Source organism: Dermacentor silvarum, chromosome 1 (assembly GCF_013339745.2).
Source record: "Dermacentor silvarum isolate Dsil-2018 chromosome 1, BIME_Dsil_1.4, whole genome shotgun sequence".
Classification (NCBI taxonomy): Eukaryota; Metazoa; Arthropoda; class Arachnida; order Ixodida; family Ixodidae; genus Dermacentor; species Dermacentor silvarum.
This window is the reverse complement of record NC_051154.1, coordinates 69,138,901-69,159,634: the sequence shown is the minus strand read 5'-3', so window position 1 is coordinate 69,159,634 and position 20,734 is coordinate 69,138,901. Positions and strand designations below refer to the sequence as shown.

The window sequence follows — 20,734 nt, the reverse complement described above, 5'->3', positions numbered from 1 at the left end:
AAAACAGTCCACGGAGAATGAAAAGTACGGCGAAAAAGAAATTCGTATGGAAAATCTGTACGATAACACAAACGACAGTGCCTTGTTATTTGAGGCCCGAGCTGGCTGTACGAGGGCCAAAACATACCGGATCAAATATTCGCCACAAGATGAGGCATGTGTCTGCTGCAGCAAAAACCCGAAGACCACTCAGCACGTCCTGATGGAATGCGAAGGCATTCACCCAGTGAGACCCGTAGGTTACGCTCGCCTTCCAGAGGCTCTTGCTTTTAAAGTTGACGAAAGCATCCATGTTGGTCAGCAGTCCAAGTAAGCAAGGAAAAAAATTATGCAGTTGCAAGGCACATGTTGGATTCTTATGTGAAGTGAAGCTTTGTATAATGTTTGTGCATACGTTTATTGATGTTCGCGCTTACGTTGGTGCACATGCATACCAAAGAGGTGCATGAATTGTCTCGGTAAATTGGTTGTTTTGTCACTGATGAGGAGTTGTGTAGATGTTTATTTTACATCTCGGCGCTGAAGGAGAATACTTGACTCTCGGGGAGGCGCGCTGCCCTCGTTCGGGTGCAAGTATGCGTTTGCGTTTCTCGGCATAACGTTTACGTGCCTGTTCAGCGAGACGGCTCTTCTTGGCGTCCACTTCCTCTCCAGTTAGAATGTGCTTCGGTCTCGTGGCACGCACCCACTACTACACCCTCACTCACAATGCATGCGTAGACGCAGCCGTTCTCGGTGATCACGGGACCGAAGAAACTACGACGAACGCCAAACACCGGGGAAGAGGGAAAGGAAGCTTCGCCTTAATACATTTAAGTCTTCACGCCCCTTGCGCCACAATGGCACATTGGCGCAGTTTGCGCCACAATGGCACATTCATTCTGCGCCATTGGCCAAGCATGGGCACATACCCAGTGGCACATGCCTATACAGTGTCGAAGTTGTCATATAAGGTTTCTAAGCCTCCGCTTGTGTCACAGTGACACATGTCCATTCTTGCGGATTGGCCAACAATGGTCACATACCAATTTGCACGTTACCCAGTGGAGCAAGTTGTCTACTTGGCAATACAGCAGCCAGCACACTTAGTATACTAAGTGGCCCAAGTTGTCTATATATATATGTATATTCGGCGAGGTAACAACGAACGCCGAACCCCAGGGAAAGAGCTTTCGCTTTTAAAAAGCAGGGAAGAGATTGATAGAGCCGGAGTCGTCACATACATAGGTAACTGTACAATGTAGAGATAGAGGTTTGAATGAATAGGGAAAACGATCAAGGAGAGAGATGGGCGAAATGCTATACTGCAATATACGCGTATGTATATAATACCTGATTATCTCAAGCGGGGTAGGTGACTATTTGTCGCCGCCTCGTTTCGAAGGGGATGCCAATAGAAATAGTCATCGTCGTAATCATCATCGTAATCATCATTATCATCATCATCATCACGCACGGGCAGATGCAGACCGTAGCTCACAAGAAGCGCATAGAGGGGCGTCAAATGCTCGGCTCCCTGCTTGCCGTGGCAACATTCACTGCACAACAACCAATAATAGGTTGCGGCCCGTCAATTTGACTGTTTTTGTCGTAGCATCCCCATGCTAACGTAGCACACAATTCGAAAGTGTCAACAACGCACTGGGGGTGAAAAAGCGAGATACAAGCAAGAACCATGGTATTTCCTCTATTGTAAAACAAAAAGAAAAGAAGGTAAGAGGGGAGCGCGCGATGAGGAGGCGAGGGGCATGGGACGCCTTCGCTCACAGTGGCGAATACAGGTGAGGGGTGTGGAAAGGTTGATAAGTCAAAAAAGGATATTTACTGCGCATTGTGATGTTTATCCTTGTGAACTGGAAAAGAAAAAGAACATCGGCGACCTGCATTCGTCGGACTTCGCTTTCGAAACTCGTGTTGAGCGTGAAGGAGTTTCAACTTGTGCGCAAGCAATGTTCGGTTCCGCTGCCAAGCCGTTGCACGATCAATATCAGAAGCGCGCCTCCTTCTGTGTGACAGAGCGCGGTATAGGGGCTCCCCCGCCGCGCTGGAAATTGCGGTGTTTACAGCGAGAGCCGGCGCTGTCCTATATTCTGGCCTTTATCGCCAGCGATCGCTGCGTAAGCGCACGCGCGAAAGGAAACACAAACGAAAAACAAGTTGACTAGCTAAACCGCCGCCGAAGGCTGCCCAAACGTCGGGCTTTACGATCAAAGTATACTTCTTATTTCGAGGCGGGTCATCGTTTTTAATAGGTCGAAGTTGTTACAGCAGCCACCGTGCGTGCGACCACAGCCCCTAACGTGAATGTAGGACGTGGCGCTCAGAACCAAGTCGTAGTTGCAACGAGGGGCCTTTCCGGTGGTAGCCTATAGGCTCGCGTAACAGCTCTATCAGCGGTCTCTCTCGGTACGGCACACGCGCCACCCCTTCCATAACTGGGGCCTCTACCTGCGCTGCAGCGAGTTGCTCAGAAAGAGAAGAATACAAACAAACGAAGAAGGGTGCTTAACCTCAATTTCTTTTCGGCCAGATCTACGCGCATATCCCCTCGTGATGCCGCATCGGCCAATGCGTGCAGCAGGTTGGCGATTGCTCGAGGCGACGAGAGCGTGCCTTCAGAAGGCGGCTGCTGTGCGGGGCTTCCTTTCGGGAGGCGTGTGCCGAAGCTCTTGCGTCCGCTAGAGGGGGCTGCTTTGGGCCCGATGCTCGCCCAGAACACGATGGCCAGCTCGAAAACCGCCCTCGAAAGAACAACTGTACCGCGGCCCTTCTTGGCATGGGCTTCATTTTTCAGACCAACACAATGTGTGTCCCCCGCGTTATGTAAATTTGATTTATTCACGCCGTCCTTGCGGGTGTGCGGATGTACAAGCATATATTGTATCGTTCACTTTTTTCTCTCACACATATACTATATTTTCCGCTGTGGGGAAACACTAAACGAACAAAAAGATTAATAAGCTTTCAAGACTCCAACAGTAGTTTCGTGAGATATTTGCTTACTTACCGTCCAGTTACCCGTAAAACTGTTTGCTAAAGAAATTCAATTTTATTGACTTAGAAAACCTTTATATATACCGGTATGTAAGCGATTAAAAATTAGCCCAATAAAATTACAACTATTTCTACGTTAGCTAACTTAAAAGGTTACCACGCATGTTTATGACTCACGATGCGGTTCGTTTTTTGCCGAAGGCAAGGACCAATTATGGCCAACAGATGCTCTCCAAGGTAATTCCTCAAACCTTAAATCATCTTATAGTGACATTATAGTGACATGACAATCTTCAGATCTGAAAAAGAAAAAAAAATGAAAAAATAACTGCTTTTCTGTGAACACGTTACGAATCTTTGATCATTGTGCGTTTGTGTTTGTGCGAACTTTCACACAAGTGTCTGTCAGGATCTACTGCCCAGTAGAACGTAGACGTTATTACGGTGGTTACTCGTATTGTTTTTCTTATTCATGTGCATCATTGGTATTGTTCATTTTGTACTCTACGATTACGCTTATTTTTCTTTCTCCTTGTAATTATTGACATGTGTTTTTGGTAGTAATTAAGTATGCTACATTTATTTTCTCTTAATGCTCACTAGTGAAGCTGCTGCAATGCAGCTTTTTCTCTCATCATTCCTCGTGGGTCATACATGTAAATAAAGACAAATTCAAATATATGCCGGACTGACCCTTTGGTGACCAGAGTTGCTATTCAGCAACAACTAGGAAGGTTCTCTCTCTCTCTCTCTCCCCTCTCTTTTTACGTGCCTTTTCTATCTCACCATATGGAAGCGATGCAGAATTTTGCGCCATTTCTTGGCTTCAACGCGAAACAAGAAATTTTATTGTCTCAACAACGACCTGAGTTCACACAAAAAGCTCGCTTGCTAGCCTTGCTCGCGAACAAGATCATTCACGTTGTTTCTTTGACGAACGCGAGAGGCAGTAGAGTAACATTTTACGTCCTCCCCTCATCAAGTTACGCGAGGAAAAGTGGGACAATACAAGGCAGCGGGCAACTGAAAATAATTTTTCTGCTTGCAAGTCACCCGCAACGTCAGTGAGCTGCGCGGGCCGGTCCGTTGAATTTTTTTTTTTTTTCTTTCAGAGCTCGGTTTATAAATCGCCTAGACAGCTATGCGGCGCGCCACATTCAGTTGGTGCTTCGACGATCATTTAACAAGCTCGTTTGAGATGCTCTTGATGCATGCATTCAGGATTTGAAAAGCGACCCGTTGACTGTTTACAATTTTTTTATGGCAATGGTTGTAATAATATAACGATTTGTAGTTTGTTTAGATTCCAAGCCAATTTTTGCTCAGTCTGACGTTAACTGTGCGCGCGTGTATGAGCCGTCACTCTCGTATCCATGCGTTAACGTATATACGAGTTCAGGGAGGTTAAGTTGCGTTTTTTTTTTTTTTTTTCTTTCCAGGTGCTGTCGTGGATCTGCAAAAACGGAGCCGAGGCCCTATCCAAGCATTTTTTTGTGGCAGATTCACTTTCAGCCATTCAAGATCAGGAGTACGAGTTCGAGAAGTTCTACTTCCTCGCTATGGTAAGTGAGCATGCCTTCACTTCCGCGCTGTCCTCCGCTAAGGGACTCAACGGACGATCGAGCATGTCAAAAACAAATATAACAAATACTAAAGATGAAGCGATGTCCCGTCAAGCAGGAGTTACAGGTGTGCATCGACATCTTCGTATCAATGACGTCGAGTTATTGCTCAGTTCCAGAAAAAAAAACAAAAAAAAGCGAGCTGTACATCGTCTTCGCAGCTTGACGCACCGCGTATAACGACGCCACTGGTCATCACTGCGTACACGTCGCTTGGCAAGCATCGCCTCGGACAGCCGCGCGCGCACATGCTGCTACGCGCCGTTTGGTTAATGAAGCGGTAGCCACCTAATTCTTCCGGCGGCCAAATGGCTCGGGTCACGCTGCCAATCCATCATGCCGACGAGTGGGCGCTTATCCGCGGCCGTAAAGCCCGTGTACGCGCTCCTGCGGTCGGCCGTATATTACGCGCTGGCGATTAAGGAGGAGAAAAAAAATTAAAGAAACGAGGGGAAAAAAAAAGCTCTGGGCAAGGAGGTGGGCCCGCCGCGCACTCTGCGCACGTGGCACGGACGGAAGGAAATAATTGGTTTTCGCGGCGGCGGTGACTGCAGGCGCCAAAGGCGCGACAAGCCGTCCTTGGGGTTCCCGCGCGGGGTGCGTCCGGGTTAAATAAACCACTATCAATTAAGGCGCCGCGTGCGCTCCCCTCCTCCTCTTTACTATCAGAGCCGAAGCACGCGCGTCCGGAACGGGAAACCTTCCCATTGACAAGGTCCGCCGGAATGAGGAGGGGGTCCCCCCTTCCGATATCGGGGCCGGCGGCGTGCCAGTGATGGCGCACTGCCGTCGGAGGCCCACATGGGGCCGATGGCGCACGCCCTTGGGTCCAGCTGGCGTGGGCATGCATGCAGCGACGCGTGGGCAGCCAGCGGCCGATCAAATTCCTCGGTCGCGTAGCCGCCGCCGCCGGCGGCGAGTGTCGTGCGAACCAGCGGCCAAAATGAGTGGACGATCGACGAAAGGGTTCGCGGAAACTGGGCCAGTTAGACGGCCCGCCCAGGCGCGTCGCTATACCGCAAGCAGTCTGGTCGTTAAGTGCGGTCAGATCAGCGGTGACCCAACGTGGCGTGCCTGGGGCAGCTTTGCAAGCGCTTGATGAACGCGGAATTTGTAGACGCCCTCCTGTTGATGACCTGTGACTAAGCGAAGACCCCTTTGCAGCGCCTAGGTTATTGTAGTAATGCAGCAGGATGGGTGTGTTGTTTGACATTCACCATGACAAGTTTTTAAAGCGCAAAAAAAAAAAAAAAAAGAACGGCAGATCGTTCTTCTGTCTTTTCGTGGCGCGCTTTAAACAGTTTTCATGATGGTTGTTGGTGTTGCCCCGCGAACAAATGATTTCGCGGATCTTCTGGTCGCTTTTCTTTATTGACACACGCGTGGCATATATACATCGTCGTAAATATTTTCAAACTATGCACTTTTTTTTTCTTTTATCCTTGTGCAAAACTCTGCGGTTGCGTTGATGTTTGCGCGTTTTATCAGAGACTCTATAACCACGACTGTCGAATTGGTGGATAAAGGAAGGACCAAGCGGCGATCGGTCGGCTCTGCTTGTTTTCTTCTTCTTCTCCCGTGTGGGATGACCCTCCCGGGGATCGCGTAGTGTGACACAGGCAAGAAAGCAGCGATAAGCCGCGCGTCACGCGGCTTTCCTCGCGTAACAGAACCGCTCTTATCGCTAACACCGAGACCGGCGAAAGGGAGATGCATAAGTGGCGTCTCAATTCGCGGCTGGGCCTCTACAGCAGGCGCTGTGCGTCTGTGTGCGTGAACCACAGCGCTGCTCTACGCGGGCACGTCCGGTTCATGCTGCGGCGGCGTCCGATTTGCATGATTCCGGGTGAAAGTCCCCGTTCCGGGCGAGCGTGTGGTGAGAGAAGGGAAGGAGCCAACTTGCGCGCGGCAAAACAAAAAACTGCGAGCAGGATGCGACCTTGCTCTCCCACGCAACGCGGCTCTCGCCCGCACAGACAGCCCTCCACCTCCGCCGTCCCCTCCCGCCGCTGACGAGGTGCGCGGGGGAGCGCGGCACAGCGCGCTTAGTATGCGAGCGGGCCGACGTTCACGAGAGAGCACGCTCACGTTCGGAGATCGGCCCCGAAAGCAGTTTCATTCATTACGACTTGCGGGGAAATTGCCGAATGCGCAGCGCACACCGGCAACAATCTGCGCCCTCTCACTAGACGCGCCGGTCATCCCTCTTCCGCCGTTTTGGGGCGACTGCGCAAGGTTCAAAGGTTGCACGGGGCGGGAGGGAATAGAAGGGCTCTCAAGTTTAATGGGTGCCTTTGACGACGCATTCATCAATTAGGTTACACTTTAGAAGCTCTTCAGAAGTGTGGAGTAGCAGGGCACGCTCCCTTAGCCAACCTCTCCGCATTTATTTGTCATTAAATCTTCTCTCTCTGTCGCTGTTTTCAGCGCTCGAATTGGTTTAAACAGCACCGTTTCTTCGCCGGGACAATACAACTATATTATGCCGCTTCCATCCCAAACCCATCTCTTTGGCCCTTCATTAATGACGCACAAGGAATGCAGTCAGAAGTCAACGCGACGGGTGGTAATCGAAGAAAATGAACCGCTCCATTATGCGGTCTATTCACGATGTTGGTCATTCGGTCGGCACAATTAACTACTCGCGAACGTGGTTGCATCTCTTCGTGCGTTTGCATTTCAGCTGTCCCAGCTATATGTACGCTACATCTTGAATACGCTGACATCCGTCTGGTATTTGAATAGGGCGTGTTTCCTGCGTTCCGAGGCTACTAAAAATTTAATTCCTTTCCTTCCATTAAATAAGAAATAAAGAGAAACACTGAATCAAGTTTGATTGGTAAACCAATCATTCAGATCTTCATGTTATTTCATTGGACAGGAATAGTTTATTGCTGACGAAAAGGAAGACCAACCTTCCTTTCCTAATTAAATATATATATATATATATATATATATATATATATATATATATATATATATATATATATATATATATATATATATATATATGTCGTACAGAGACCTCAGCGCGGGTACGTCAGTATGACCTTACGAATCTTCAAGTACCTTCTTGTATTTGGGCCGTTTTGGCGCGGGATAAGTTCGCGAGACTTGCCAGGTTGAATAATTGGCTATGTTAAATTCCAATCCAGTCTTTCCTTATTTGTAAACTGTCAATTAGACCCCAGCAGACGACGTCAACATCCACGTCAAGGCAAGCTGATGCGCGAACTTCAGGTCGGCGTTGCCATTCCTTTTTATACGTCTTTTCTGGCATGCTAAGCCCGCTCTTACGGTAAAAGTAGTCGGCTTGCTATTGCAAAAGGGCAATTTACTGTTAGAACTTTGCTCCTGGTTGGTGTCCCTGTAATCATCGATGTCGATCGTGCTCTTCCCCAGGCTAGCCACAAAGGCTGGTCGCCTTCCAGTTTCTTTACTGAACAACATAAACAGATATATCAGAAAGAGGTCGTCTCCTTCTGATATGATCGCTCCCCCACATCAATTGGCTGTGGAGAGCGATCCCCGCATTATAGCTTCCTCACCAAATAAGCCTCAACGAAGGAGAAAGGTGAAAAACACGAGCCATCTTACGGATTTCGGTTTACTTGCCCGTTGCCACGTTTCGCATTTCCAAGAAAGAATCCGTAAGTAAATCTCCAGACGCACAGTTCACTTCGTCCGTTGCAGCTCTGAAAATTTTAAAGAATGAACAGGATTTTGTTGGACGCGCAGCCGCCTGGTATCTGCAAGCAGGCAACCTAGTGGCGCACTTGCTTCCCAATACGCACCAAGGCTAACAGGAAGAAGAATTTTCCGTTTTTCTTGTTCAGACTGCGTCAATATAAATGGATCAGTGGGTCGCGAGTCGTTAAGGAGGTGCGCGGCAGAAATCGCTTCCTGTCGAAGCCAGTCGCGGTCTCGATTCGTTTCGCGCCATTGGCAGCGTGGCTCTTTGGTGCGGGCCGCGCTTATTGGCCCCGTGCGCGACTCGCACAGTCCATTCACGCCGCCACGAATGTGCCGTCCTTGCCCTGAGTGTCTTGGCGGCGCTCCCCCCGTGGGCATGGAAAACCGATGGTGCTCGTCGGTCACCTCGGGTGCCTGATGAATGGACGCGGCCGGTGGCGACCCCCGTGTTTGCGGCAAGGGTGACCGCGCCACCGTTCGCCAGGCGCCGCCGTGCTCGTTCGCCTACGCCTCGTTGCGAATGCCCGTCACGCGGTGCTGTGACCGCCCACTGCGGCCAGCGTCCACTGTGCGGCTGAAGCTCCAGGAAGGAAGGTCACGCCGTCCTTCCTCCTTCGATCATCATCGTGGGCGCGCCGGACGCATCCCCCCCTCCTCTATTTATCTGCGGCTTTACTTAAAAGTTGTACTCTTAGCGCAAAGTCAACAGGAAGAGCACGCGTGCTTGCTTCCCGGAGAGACCAAAAGAGCGCAGCAGTCTCTGCTGCCCGTCGTTTCCTGCATAGCGCGCTGCACCCGTCGGTATATTAATTGAGTGCCTGTCGCGGGACGTGTGGGGCCGCTCTCCGTGCCGGACTTATTAGTCGTGCTTCGCCCTTTTGGCTTGTTCGTTGCGGCATTAAAGCATTTTTCTTTTTTCTTTGATTTGGGCTCGCGTCCTTTTTTTAGTGCTTCGTTTCTGTGTGCGGAAGTGGCCTTGGAAAAGCAGTTTGAACTGCTCTGCCTTCGATGCAAGCGTCTGCCATTGGCATTCGAGTATCCAGATGATCAGACAGGTGTTATGAAGGAACGTAGGCTTGTAGTTCGTGTTCGTACTTCTTTGCGAGAGTATTTCGCTAGAGCGGTGTTTCGAAATTTTACGTTAGAAGGCTAAACTCTGCTGACTGGCAAAAACAATTTTTTTTTTAATCTCCCCGTGGCAACACCTTCCCACACAACTACCGTGGATTGCGGTACAGGCACAGCGCGGTTGCTCGTTGTAAAAGGTAAAAAGTTGCCATTTTCCTAATCTTACAGTGCACATGGCGTGAGAATGCATCGTTAAAATTATTTTGTTTGGTTCTTTCAAACTTCATTAATTTCGGCTCATATATCCGTAGCAAAATAAAAGTCTGACCTTGTCGCAAAAAAGTTGGGAAATTGTGGCTGACGGGGATTTTGTGTTCATAACAGTTCCTGGTCGCTTTGTAAAACTGCTATAGAAGCGGGAGTTTATTAACATTCCACCACCCTCTCGATGAAACTTCTCTTGATAAGAAATTTCTGCAACTGGCTGAGTGTATGCGGACGTCCTATAGTGACGCTCTAGAAGAGCCGAGCGCGAGTCTTTCGTTAACATTCCCAAGAACAGGACCCTCGGAAGTTTTGCTTGTTCCGTCAGTCTTAATCCGCAATGTAATAGTACTCTCTTTCTTAAGAAAGAAATAAGAAGAAATGCAACTCCTTGAAGTGGTCCCGGAATGTTTGTTGTAGGAGTCCGCGGAGTCTCCTGATCGCATTCATCGGGTATTGTTTGCAGTCTAGTTATACTAACGCACACAACATAAATGAGGTCTATATACACATTGTTTTTTTTTTTTTTCACACGTTGTCCTAGTTATTTACACGTGCATAGACGAGTCTCGGAAGTATCTCAATATAAATACTGGCAGCAGTCGGCACAGAACCTGATGCACTAAATGGTCTACACTTTGTCTCCTGCCTAGTGGATCTACCTTTTGAAATGAAGCTCGTTCTTTCTCCTCCACCATTGTCACAATCCGTATTTCACTAAAAAGAATGCCATTGGCTCATTCCGAAAGCTTCCTGTTGCCGTGCGTGTATACTAACGTCCTCGGCTTCTATCATTGCCTTAGCCGCACTGCACTCGCGACAACATATGCGACGGCGCCACGGCGTAAGGCGTTCTGCACCACGCCAGGGTTCTGCAGCAGTGACCAAGTATGTACGTGTCGTGTCGTAAAGACCCGTGTGATTGTTCACATTCGTGCAATATAGCCACGACAACCGACTCCCGTACAAGCGGCTCGGGATAAACAAGTGAGCTAGAATCCTCCGCATACAAGTTGAACCGTCCAAAGAGAAAATGTTCGCGACCATGGTTGCAAACATTGTCTCGATTACACAGTCGCTTATGTATTAAAAGAAGATTCTTCTGTTTATTACACGCTCGTTTGGATTTGTTTTAAAAGATTGTTGTACATTCAGGCTATTCGTACTGGTAAGAGAGTTTGGTGGTTACTGTGGTTATGTTATAGCTAGGGGGAGCGTGTTTATATGTTCACCGTAAGCAACAAGCAATGCCGTAAGCAACAACAGACCTAGTCTACTACTACTACAGCAGCAAAGGCGTATACGTTTTTTTTTTTTCTTCGTCTGCAAGGACGATTGAATAACTTGGCCCTTCTTCACTTGCTAAGCACTCACGGAGTCACTTTCTCTTCGTGGGAAATGCCAGTCCGTTTATAAACAACAGTGTTTGGTCTCGTAGAGCGCCAGCCGAGCCGAAGGGGCGGCAGGTTGCGTAACGTTCCGTCGTCGACCAGCTCAAAAGGAGGCAATGGACAAACCTGCGCGCTGATTAATTACCCAAAACGCAATTACACCCCCTCTCGACCGAAGAAAAAGTGAGATCATTGATAACCGGCCTCCGGGCGAAATAAAACGCGGACATGGAGTGGGCGGACGATCGAGGTTACCGCACACAACGCCGAAGGGCCCTGGAAAGAATCAAGAACAAGGCAACGCGTCGTTATTGTTCCTTTGTACACGGGGCCACACTGTGTATGCACTCTTGGTCCCTGTCTGGCTGCTCGAGGTCGAGCACGTCTCATGGCGGCTCCCTTCTTTGGCGCGCGCCGTTCCACATGCGTAATAAATGAGCGGGGCTCACGTAATTGGCATTGGCTGCGCGGCGACCGAACAATACTCTTTTCGCGAACGATTCTTCATGCCCCCGTTGCCGCCCCGCCCCTGCGTTTATTGTGATACCTTCCTTACTTTTCTGATGGTGACAAAGTGAGTGCACTCTCAGGCGCCGTCATAAGTTAACGCCGCCAACGCTTTTCGGGCGTCATTACTTTTCGCGAACCGGTGATGTCGACTTTATGGTTGGCAGTGCCGGTCGAACGTGTGTGCGAATCGCAAGTGTGGTTTACTGTGATCAGGAATATCTGGTACTTGTTTCGTGATATAAAGAACTCGCGAATAAAGGCCGTTTGCGGTATAGTACAGCGCACTTCCGTGCCGATTTTCCAAGGCTGCGTCGCCTATGCTTCATTTGCAGTATTTTTACGTGATCAGGCTATACAGTCTTCATCTTCACCCGCCGTGGTTGCTAAGTAGCTATGGTGTTGGGCTGCTGAGCACGAGGTCGCGGGATCGAATGCCGGCAACGGCGGCCGCATTTCGATGGGGGCGAAATGCGAAAACACCCGTGTACCTATAGATTTAGGTGCACGTTAAAGAACCACACGTGGTCCAAATTATTCCGGAGTCCCCCTTTACGGCGTGCCTCATAATCAGTTCGTGGTTTTGGCACGTAAAACTCCATAATGTTTTTTTTTTTTTTTTAGTCTTCATCTTACCATATTCCAGCATGTTTTTCTCTCCCCCGCGTGCGTTTCGTGAGCATACGAGGCATATCACTTAGCAGACGGAAATTGTTAAAGTTCAAAAAAAGGCCCCTGAGGATAAAGCCTAAGTGACGGTGCAGCTTGACGTCACATGAATCCCCTATACGATAACGACAAAACAAGGCAATACTAATGGCATCCACGAATTCATTCGCAGAATGTAGCGAAGTAAAAAGTTTTCACTGAACCAAGTCATGACTGCACATTCTTAGGGAATGTATTTCTAGCAGTAAAAAGAAACGAGAAATGAGAATAAAGAAATTTAACCTTCCACAATGTAATAGCGGACTTTAAAAAAAATTGTTCTGTGCTTCTCCTGACGCTGGGAGAAATGGGATTGGTCAAAAAGGAGGAGGCGAAAGTATAAGCACACAGCCACTGAATGGGCGAGTGAGCAAGCACGCTCATGAGTATTGACGACGAAGTCACTAGTGCTCGCGCAGTCCGGTTGCCTTGAGATACCACATAGATGACGTATATGTGCTGGCCGTCCCTATTTATACGCTGGTTCCTCGATCGGTCACCCATGACTGACGGCTTATAGTGCTTTCAAGTTCTTATACTGCACCTTGTTCCGAGTGCGTATTTGTGACTGTCGCTACCTTGGATTGCCGAGACGTTGCAGGTTTGCCTCTCTCTGCTGGCTTTCCGCCCGGCGGCTATATTTAGGGTAACCGCCTAGTCATTAGTAGCCGATGGTGCACTGTTTACGATCATGGCGTCTTCGCTGAGTGGCACTGTCCTTCAGAAAGCTCATTTTTCACGTCATTCTCGCGTTGCTGCGCGCAACCTTCTATACGTAAATAGCACCACTGACCCTGAATATGACGATAATTCGCCAGAACTTTTGGCCTTTTAGCCCCGTTTCTCATATTTACAATTCACCAGAGCTCCGATTATTTAAGCTTTATTTCAATTTTGTACATGTACATAAATGTTTGGATTGCAATGTACTGTATATAGTGTCCAATAGATACATTACTTGTTATTGACTTCGCTGAAAAGAAAAATTGTCAGCTACGTTTGCTACCTTGAAATATAGTCTTTTTTGTGACGAGGGGGAAAATAATCAGCTGCTTTTTTGGCTCCGCCGTCATTTACTGCAACAGGAGCAGGCTCCAACAGCTGACACCACCACCTTCTCTAGAAAAAAAAAAAAAAAAAACATATTCGAGATGCGCACAGCGCCGTCCTCGTCCGCTATATGCAGTATTGCTTGTTGTAGCCTCCGAAATACATGCACAGGCGCCACCACTCAGCGATATCGTAGGGCCTCAAACCCCGCGCAAACTACCAAGCATCATAACTCTGTGATGTCGCCGTGTATTTAGCGCCGTACATTTAGCGCAAATTTCATGAATGAAATTTTGCGTCCTAAATGTAAATTCTTTGAACTCTACTTTATCCAAAATGTAGCTTCCTTGAGTATGTAGTTGCCGGGCTGTTTACAACAGAAGATTGCAATATTTGGCAATTTTCAAAAGCAAGTTATCCAAAAAGTAAAAATTCAAAATTAATTTGCTACGTCAAGGAACTAGATAAATATGTCCTAAAGCTACAGAGCAAGCCGAAATGCAGTAGTGCGGTAGTTTCTTCTAAATATGGTCACAACTGAGACACAGCTCGCAAAAACCATGTATCTCATGCTTGTTCTTGAACAATTATTTCTAAATCACACCAATCAATTTCTTTATATTATATATAGTTGGAATCTATAAGAATTAGGGTTTTTATGGTTTATACGACAACTTCATATCTTAAGTAGAAGAACCGCCACGGTTGCTCCAAAAGTACTGAAAACGCTGTTGCCGACAGTCGGCAAAGCAAAATCGGTGTCGTGTCGGCCTAGTGTGAATGAGCCTTAAGGGAAAGGACCGACCGACAGACATGGCAGACCCAGTTTCGAGATTATAAGTGCTGTCGCAGTAAAAACGCCCACTTTCTCGTGATTAGGAAGTACGTATAGTTAACTGATTGATCATGCCGCAAACGCTGATAACGTGATCCTTCTTTTGTATAGTGACGCCGCTCGCGCTTAGAATGATGACGCGACGTTGTGCCGGGCTGGTAACGTTCTTGTCGCCAAGAAATTTCAGACCCCAGGCCCGAACATGGTTAGAAGGGATAAACTGTAAACCCGCGTTCCATTACATGTGTGTATAGGACGGCCGTTTGACGAGGACCGCGTAGACTGAATGTTTTTGTATTGAGTTTTTGCCTGCAGTGTCTTTCTTTCCTTTAACATTTTCTAGATTCGTCCTGTTCTTGCATTAGTTGCTCCTGCAGAGAGAGCATAGGATTCAGCTTCCAGAATGACTGCGATGTAACACTAAGCTAACGCCTATATACAGACAACGTATTTCCGACGTATTTTCGGAGTGGCGTCACCCAGCGTCGAGGCCTCCGTTTTTGTTTGCACGATGACTGTGTTGCTATTCCGGCAGAAATGTGTGTCATGTGGTTACCTACTGAAACGGTAACCACGTTTAACCGCGCAGGCGAACGCGTGTTTCGTCCGTCGGCGGGGTTAAATAGTGTGTCGTGAAATGGGCGCGCCGACGCGACGCCATTCCCAAAATATAAGTCGGAAATGCGTTCCCCGTGGTTGTTGACTCAAGTTCTCAACAAGTTACCGATGTCTAAGTAATCGTATTGCATACACGCTTCGGCTGTGTGGCGTTGGGCTTCTGTTGCGGTATAGCGGCAAAGGCTTCTGCTGAAGGGGCTTCAACCGATTGTTCGGTTGATGGTTTCGCGGTGACGTCATCAAGATCGGGCGGCAATAAACAGTTCAGGCTTGGTATTTCAGTCAATTTCCGTGGCTCCTCTGACGCGTATCATCATAGTATTTTATCATCACGCTATCATCGCCACGTGTGAGGCACCGTGCCGTCGTCGTGCCTTCGTTGTCGTCCGGCCAGTTCCCACTGTTGTGGGTGGCACTCAAGGCTTTGCTTTGAATGCCCGTCGACATTTTTTTTTTTTTTTTTTTTTTACAAAATGCAGAATGCCACGCGGGCAAATAGTGCGATATACATAGTTCGAAACTTTCAAACACAATAGTAAATGGACCTGGTGTAGGAGTCATCAGTCGCTCGATGAAATAGTGTAACGGCGTGTGTATACGTGTATAGCCCCTAGCTTTGTGGCTGTTCTTTAAGCGTGAAAAGGACAATGCGTGGCCTTCGCGTGCAACGCGGTTTTCAGTTATTGGTATTACTGGCTGGCGTCCTATATCCCCCTCATAATTCCCTTCATTCCACCCGACCTTGTTCCGCATTATTTTCCTAACCCATATTTCGCCTTAGTTAATTCAGCGCCGCATCTCCCCGTCAAGCTTGCCTCAGCCCTTATTCTCGGCATATTGCATTTAAGTTCCTTCCTGCTTAGCTGAATGACTTGTTCCATTCCACAGCGGTTTCTAAGAAAACTGTCACTTGCATTTTTATCGTCCCTTGTATCCTGCAGCGTACTTGCGGCACTTCTACCTTGAGTTTCCATGCAAGTGCGAAGCAAGTCGTTCTAATCTGACCTGTAAAGCAGCTGAAAAACCAACGCAAGTCCTTTGGTTATCAGCGCCCTTGGTTTTGGTTCTCCACAACTTCGTTCCGGTTAATTGCGGACTCTGACGCCCGCGAAAGTAGTGCAGCTGCCCAGAGGTGCATGTAAAAGGAGTGAAGGCGGTTCAAAAATATGCACCGCGCATGCAGTGTGTTCGCCCTGCAAACCTTTGCGTGCCAGGCTTGCGTTGCAGCGCGCGCGGGCTTCCTATCGCGCGATCTTGTTTCACGAGGCTCGGCTTTACGAACTCAGTGCCGCCCCCACAGCGAGCAGGCACAAAAGGGACCCCCAGGGCGCATTACTAAGCGAGCACAAAAGCATCTCAGTCAATGCAGCGTTGTAAGCGGTGTGGTTTTCGAGGTCATTTCTCCTTGTAGAGGAAAGCGAATTCCCTCCGATCTTGTCCTGATACGGTTTAAATCGATTCGTCTTGATCGCCCGACGAAGAAGGAAGATATGTTAAGCGCCGCCACCCCGTATACATAGCAATCCCGCGCCCGTAGCTGCACTCGCGCCACGGACTCGTTTTGTTTTACCCCTCCTCCCCCTCCTCTTTTCCCTCTTTCCTAGTTCACAGGCGCCGCCGCTTGTACGTACATGGGCTTGGAATTATTGGAGTGACGATGCGAGAGGGCTTTTCTGGGTGTGTGCCTGGCGTGGCAAGTGGAGCGGAGTGGGGGAGCTGAGCTGCTATTTCGAGAAGCGAAGCGCCATCGGTAGAAATCTGACATTCCGGATGTGACTCACATCGAGGAATGTCCTGCAACCGCCGTTCCAAAGTCTTCGTTATCCTTCCCCCATGCGGGGGGAACGTTATTAGAGGATGGACCGCGGGAAGGGAGACGTCACGTGACCATTTCGCGGTGGAGGTCACCCTCTGAGGTCATGACCAGGAATTGGCCGGGCGCGCGAGAACCTGCGCACGCTGGCGGCGCTGATTGCCGACTTCATGGGAGCCGCTACATGCAGTGGCGCCTTTGAGCGCGTATCAGAGAGGGGACGAGGGGTTCGCGAGAATATACACGCGAGGGCGGCAGCGGGCATCGGCGCCGAGCTTTTGACTCAGCCGAGCATGCAGTTTTGTCGTTGACAGATTGGCCTGTTTGTAATGACCGGCCATGTGTGAAAATACTTGTTGGTCGGCGCTCGCTCGTATAAGGCGCGCAAGGGAACTATCTCATTTTGGTTCCATGGTTTACTTTCGGTGTCCGACGACTCACCTCAGCTAGGCGTAGAGGCACTCAAAAGCTGATATAGAGCGGGCCCCAGTGCATAAAGGTATAACTGACTACAGAAGTAACGATGTCGACGCTGTGGTTGTTACCCTTGACGTTGTCACGCATCGGGGCGCGAGCGAGCCACAACAGGATGGTGCTTAAGTGCGGTACTCAGCGAGTGACTCCATTTTCTTTTTTTTTCTTTTTTTTTTTGTTATTAAGTGTATATAAGGAAATATTCTGTCTCGTCGAGCTGATTGAATTGTGAGGTTTTGTTTTATCCTCCGGCGTGTGTCATGTATAACGCATTAAAACTAATTTATCGAAAGAAATCGCGTGAATGGGGGGGGGGGGGGGGGTATATAAACTATAGGGCAAAACAATATTTTTTGCTAGAAGTGGTGCTCGAGATACGAAACTCGCGCGGCTTTTGGATTCAGCAGTGAAGAATCTCTGCACCGCGAGGAAGAAGAGGCTGACGCTTAACAGCAGCGGCAAGGAGACGACAGTGGTCGCGTCGGCGGAAAGCGTTGATTTGTGGCATCTGCTCGTGTCACTAGTCATCCGATTTTCGTTTCTACGGGGCCTCGTTATCACTGTCCGAAGACATCACGGTAGGTATAGCTCCACACTGTATCTCGTAAGCATGCCGCAAAGCTCACTTCCACCTGCTCTTGAACGAAGAGTGCATGAAGGGAAAGAAGGACAAAAGCAATTAGAACACTTTTTTTTTTTTTTTCCTGTTTCAAGCAGAGTATACTGCCCACAGTGTTAAGTGCAGAACCGGCAATCTCAAGGAAATCGTTTTTAATGCTCGCACGGCCACGCGCCAATGCCTTATTACCAAGGTTTCGTGGGAAACGGGTGATTCACTTAACGCAACGCGACGCGTTCATTGGTTCGGCCTTTCCGAAAATTCCAACTGGGGTAAACACGCGCCGAGGCAGTTATCGCGAGTGGCCTTGTGTGCGTTGTTCTTTATCGCGTTGAGGTGAACTGCGGCGTTAGATGGGTATAATTATCCTAAACTGAAACTCGTTCAGACAAACGACCAGACGCGTTATCTTCAATGATCTTTAGGCGCCCGATGGTGTGCGGTTAAGATGGCGTTGTGAGCTGCCGTGGCTACAAGACCTGAGTCACCCGCAGTTTACATGCCGATGTCTCGCTACAGAGTCGCGTATACTTCTACAACGAATGCTATATGAAAGCTGCGGCATGCCGCGTAGCGATCGCGTTTCGCTCGACTGTTTGCAAAAGCCGCCATTTTAGTCTAGCACGCTACTGGGGCTTCTCATTTTCCAACATCTCGATAACATTTGTAAACACTCGTCAGACTTCAGTTAGAGGCCGAAATACTTAACGCATTGCGGGCATCACTCAAAAAGTGACCCCTAATTCTGCAGTTTCGAGTAATGCACGCGCGCACCTCGTACTCCGGTGACGATTTCTCCGACCTGCGTACGCGTTCACGTGCTCACCTATACCGGAAGACGCTTTTGTCAGTTCCACGAGCTTTGGGAATTAAAAGTCCCTAAACTACGGGCTGGTAATGTAGAAGCCGAGGCAGTGCGTTAGCGGCGCGAGTGCACTTCTGCGCGTCGAGCCGATAGGTGGCTTCGCAAGCCAATCGTTCTTATTGCCGCCGTGGTCGTCCTTATCGGGAAGCTTTAGCCTATACCGCTACCGCTCCACCGTAACCATTACGAGCCCTTACAGGCATTCGGCGTGCATACCGCGGTAGAGATGAAACTAGCGGTATGATAGACCGATCCATTTCACTAACTTGGCGATAACTACTGGGGCATCCCGCTTTCTACCTTTTCGCTTCGCGGGACTGTCGGGTCGCGAATTATCTGAGCGCTGTGTGCAGCGTCCGCCCGTGTGCGCGCGCCGCCATGCACTTGGGAATGTTATCAGCTCTTCGCGCGGCGCACCAAGGGCCGGTCACCTCTTTGCGTCTCAATCTCTCAATGTCGTCACCTGCGGGTGCTCCTTTGAGGGCGTAACAGGGGCCGACGTGCGCTTGCTGCCCGTCTTAAATGGCGAGGTGGCTGTCGATGAGATCAGTGACAAGCGCACCGAAGAAACGGAAAAAAGGATGTCGGGATTTTTTTCCTCATTTGTGTGTGTGTGTGTGTGTGTGTGTGTGTGTGTGTGTGTGTGTGTGTGTGTGTGTGTGTGTGTGTGTTGCTGATCCTAGGCGGCGCGTTATATTTTGCGGTCTAAACAGCGGCTCGCCATGCAGTGGCGATAATCACTTGGAAGATTCATGTGCGCCGCCAAATATTGAGAATTACTGCACCTTATCGGTTATTCATGAGCACTGACTGTATTAGGTAATAAATAACGCCGCTCAGATGGCCTTTCGTTATCGCCAAATAAGGGATATAAATAGCCTTGAGCGTATACGCGTGCACGCGCACGTTACTATATATAGACACTGAACGTTTTTGCAGAGAAGCATTTGCGTTCGATCTGTTCTCACTCAAGCATTTGATTCAGTTAAGACCATTTGTATCACTCAGAAGCTGCACGACGGATCATTTGTTAGTAATCGTAATGCCATCACCATTATAACATCTACTGTGTGCATATATTTGTAGAGTACGATTTGAACACGGGCGCAGCTAGGATAACTATGCTCGCTAAGTGATGGCATCAGTGGCGCACCGACGGGGGGGGGATTCGGGGGTTGTAACCCCCCCCCCCCCCCCCCCCCCCCTGAGGCCGACTTAACCCCCCCTTTTGTTTCCTTACGCATTTTAGTACTGCAACTAATATGTAAGACGCGTAATCGTCTGCACACTCGCAAAAAGCGTATTTTTTTGACAATTTCCCATGAAGAAATCGAAATTAGTGCTGTTTAGATGGTATTGGCAAACTGCCAACCCCCCCCCCCCCCCCCCCCCCCCCCTGGCAGAGATCCTGGGTGCGCTACTGGATGGCATGCACATTCAACTCACCTTGGCGATATAGTACCATTGGGCAACCATTCTGTAACGCACAGAGAAGCTCACCGCCGGTTTATGTTTATGTGCGCATCTACAGCTCGAGTTGTATTAAAACTCGGTACAGGCACTCCTTTCTCTCCACTCCGACTCGCTCTTTTAACTTGTTGATTCGTGCTCTGCTAATTTAATTATCTCCCCCCCCCCCTTCTCTCTGCTTTTCATTCGTTCTCATTGTTTTCATGTTTTCGTATTAGCAAATCTTATGATAGCTTGAGGCTATTTGTCGTTCTTTATAGAGCCAGAGATACGTTATTAACGAAATACTCCTTGTTATCCATCCATTCTCCTTAATGGCGAGCTAAGGAGTATGCGAGAACACGGCCGGCCGTTTATAAGTATTACCCAACAAGCGCACTTAGTACTTATTTCCCACTGCCTTCTCCATGCTGAGATCATTAATTTGACGGGCCGGCCCCAATCACAGCGCGTTCAGGCTCACAAAACGCCTGCCAGTCATTGCTTTGTCTTACAGCCAGTAAAACTCTTTTTTTACGTAGCAATTTTATGGTGTAAGAACTGTGGTGCGCCAATAGTGGGAACTCCTCGTGTGAATCGGATGAGCTGCTGCAGGTGCCCCCCCCCCTTGTTTTTTTTTCACTATATTCTCACTCACACTCTTTTTTTTCTAAGTGATTCTGGTGGCGAATTGAATGTGGCGAAATGTTTTATTACGTGTTTGGTTTCAAAATGACTTTTATAGACACCACCACCTCAGATAT

At 48.7% G+C, this 20,734-nt stretch overlaps 1 protein-coding gene across 4 annotated transcripts in view; it reads left to right on the top strand.

The window, feature by feature from the left end:
* Positions 1-20,734, top strand: part of LOC119465271 (puratrophin-1) — a 464,152-nt gene that overhangs the window by 371,333 nt on the left and 72,085 nt on the right. For all 4 annotated transcript variants that reach the window (XM_049669232.1, XM_049669230.1, XM_037726072.2 and 1 more), the window contains one exon: positions 4,434-4,556. In XM_049669232.1, the coding sequence (XP_049525189.1) occupies positions 4,434-4,556 (123 nt within the window). The remainder of the gene's footprint in view (positions 1-4,433; positions 4,557-20,734) is intronic.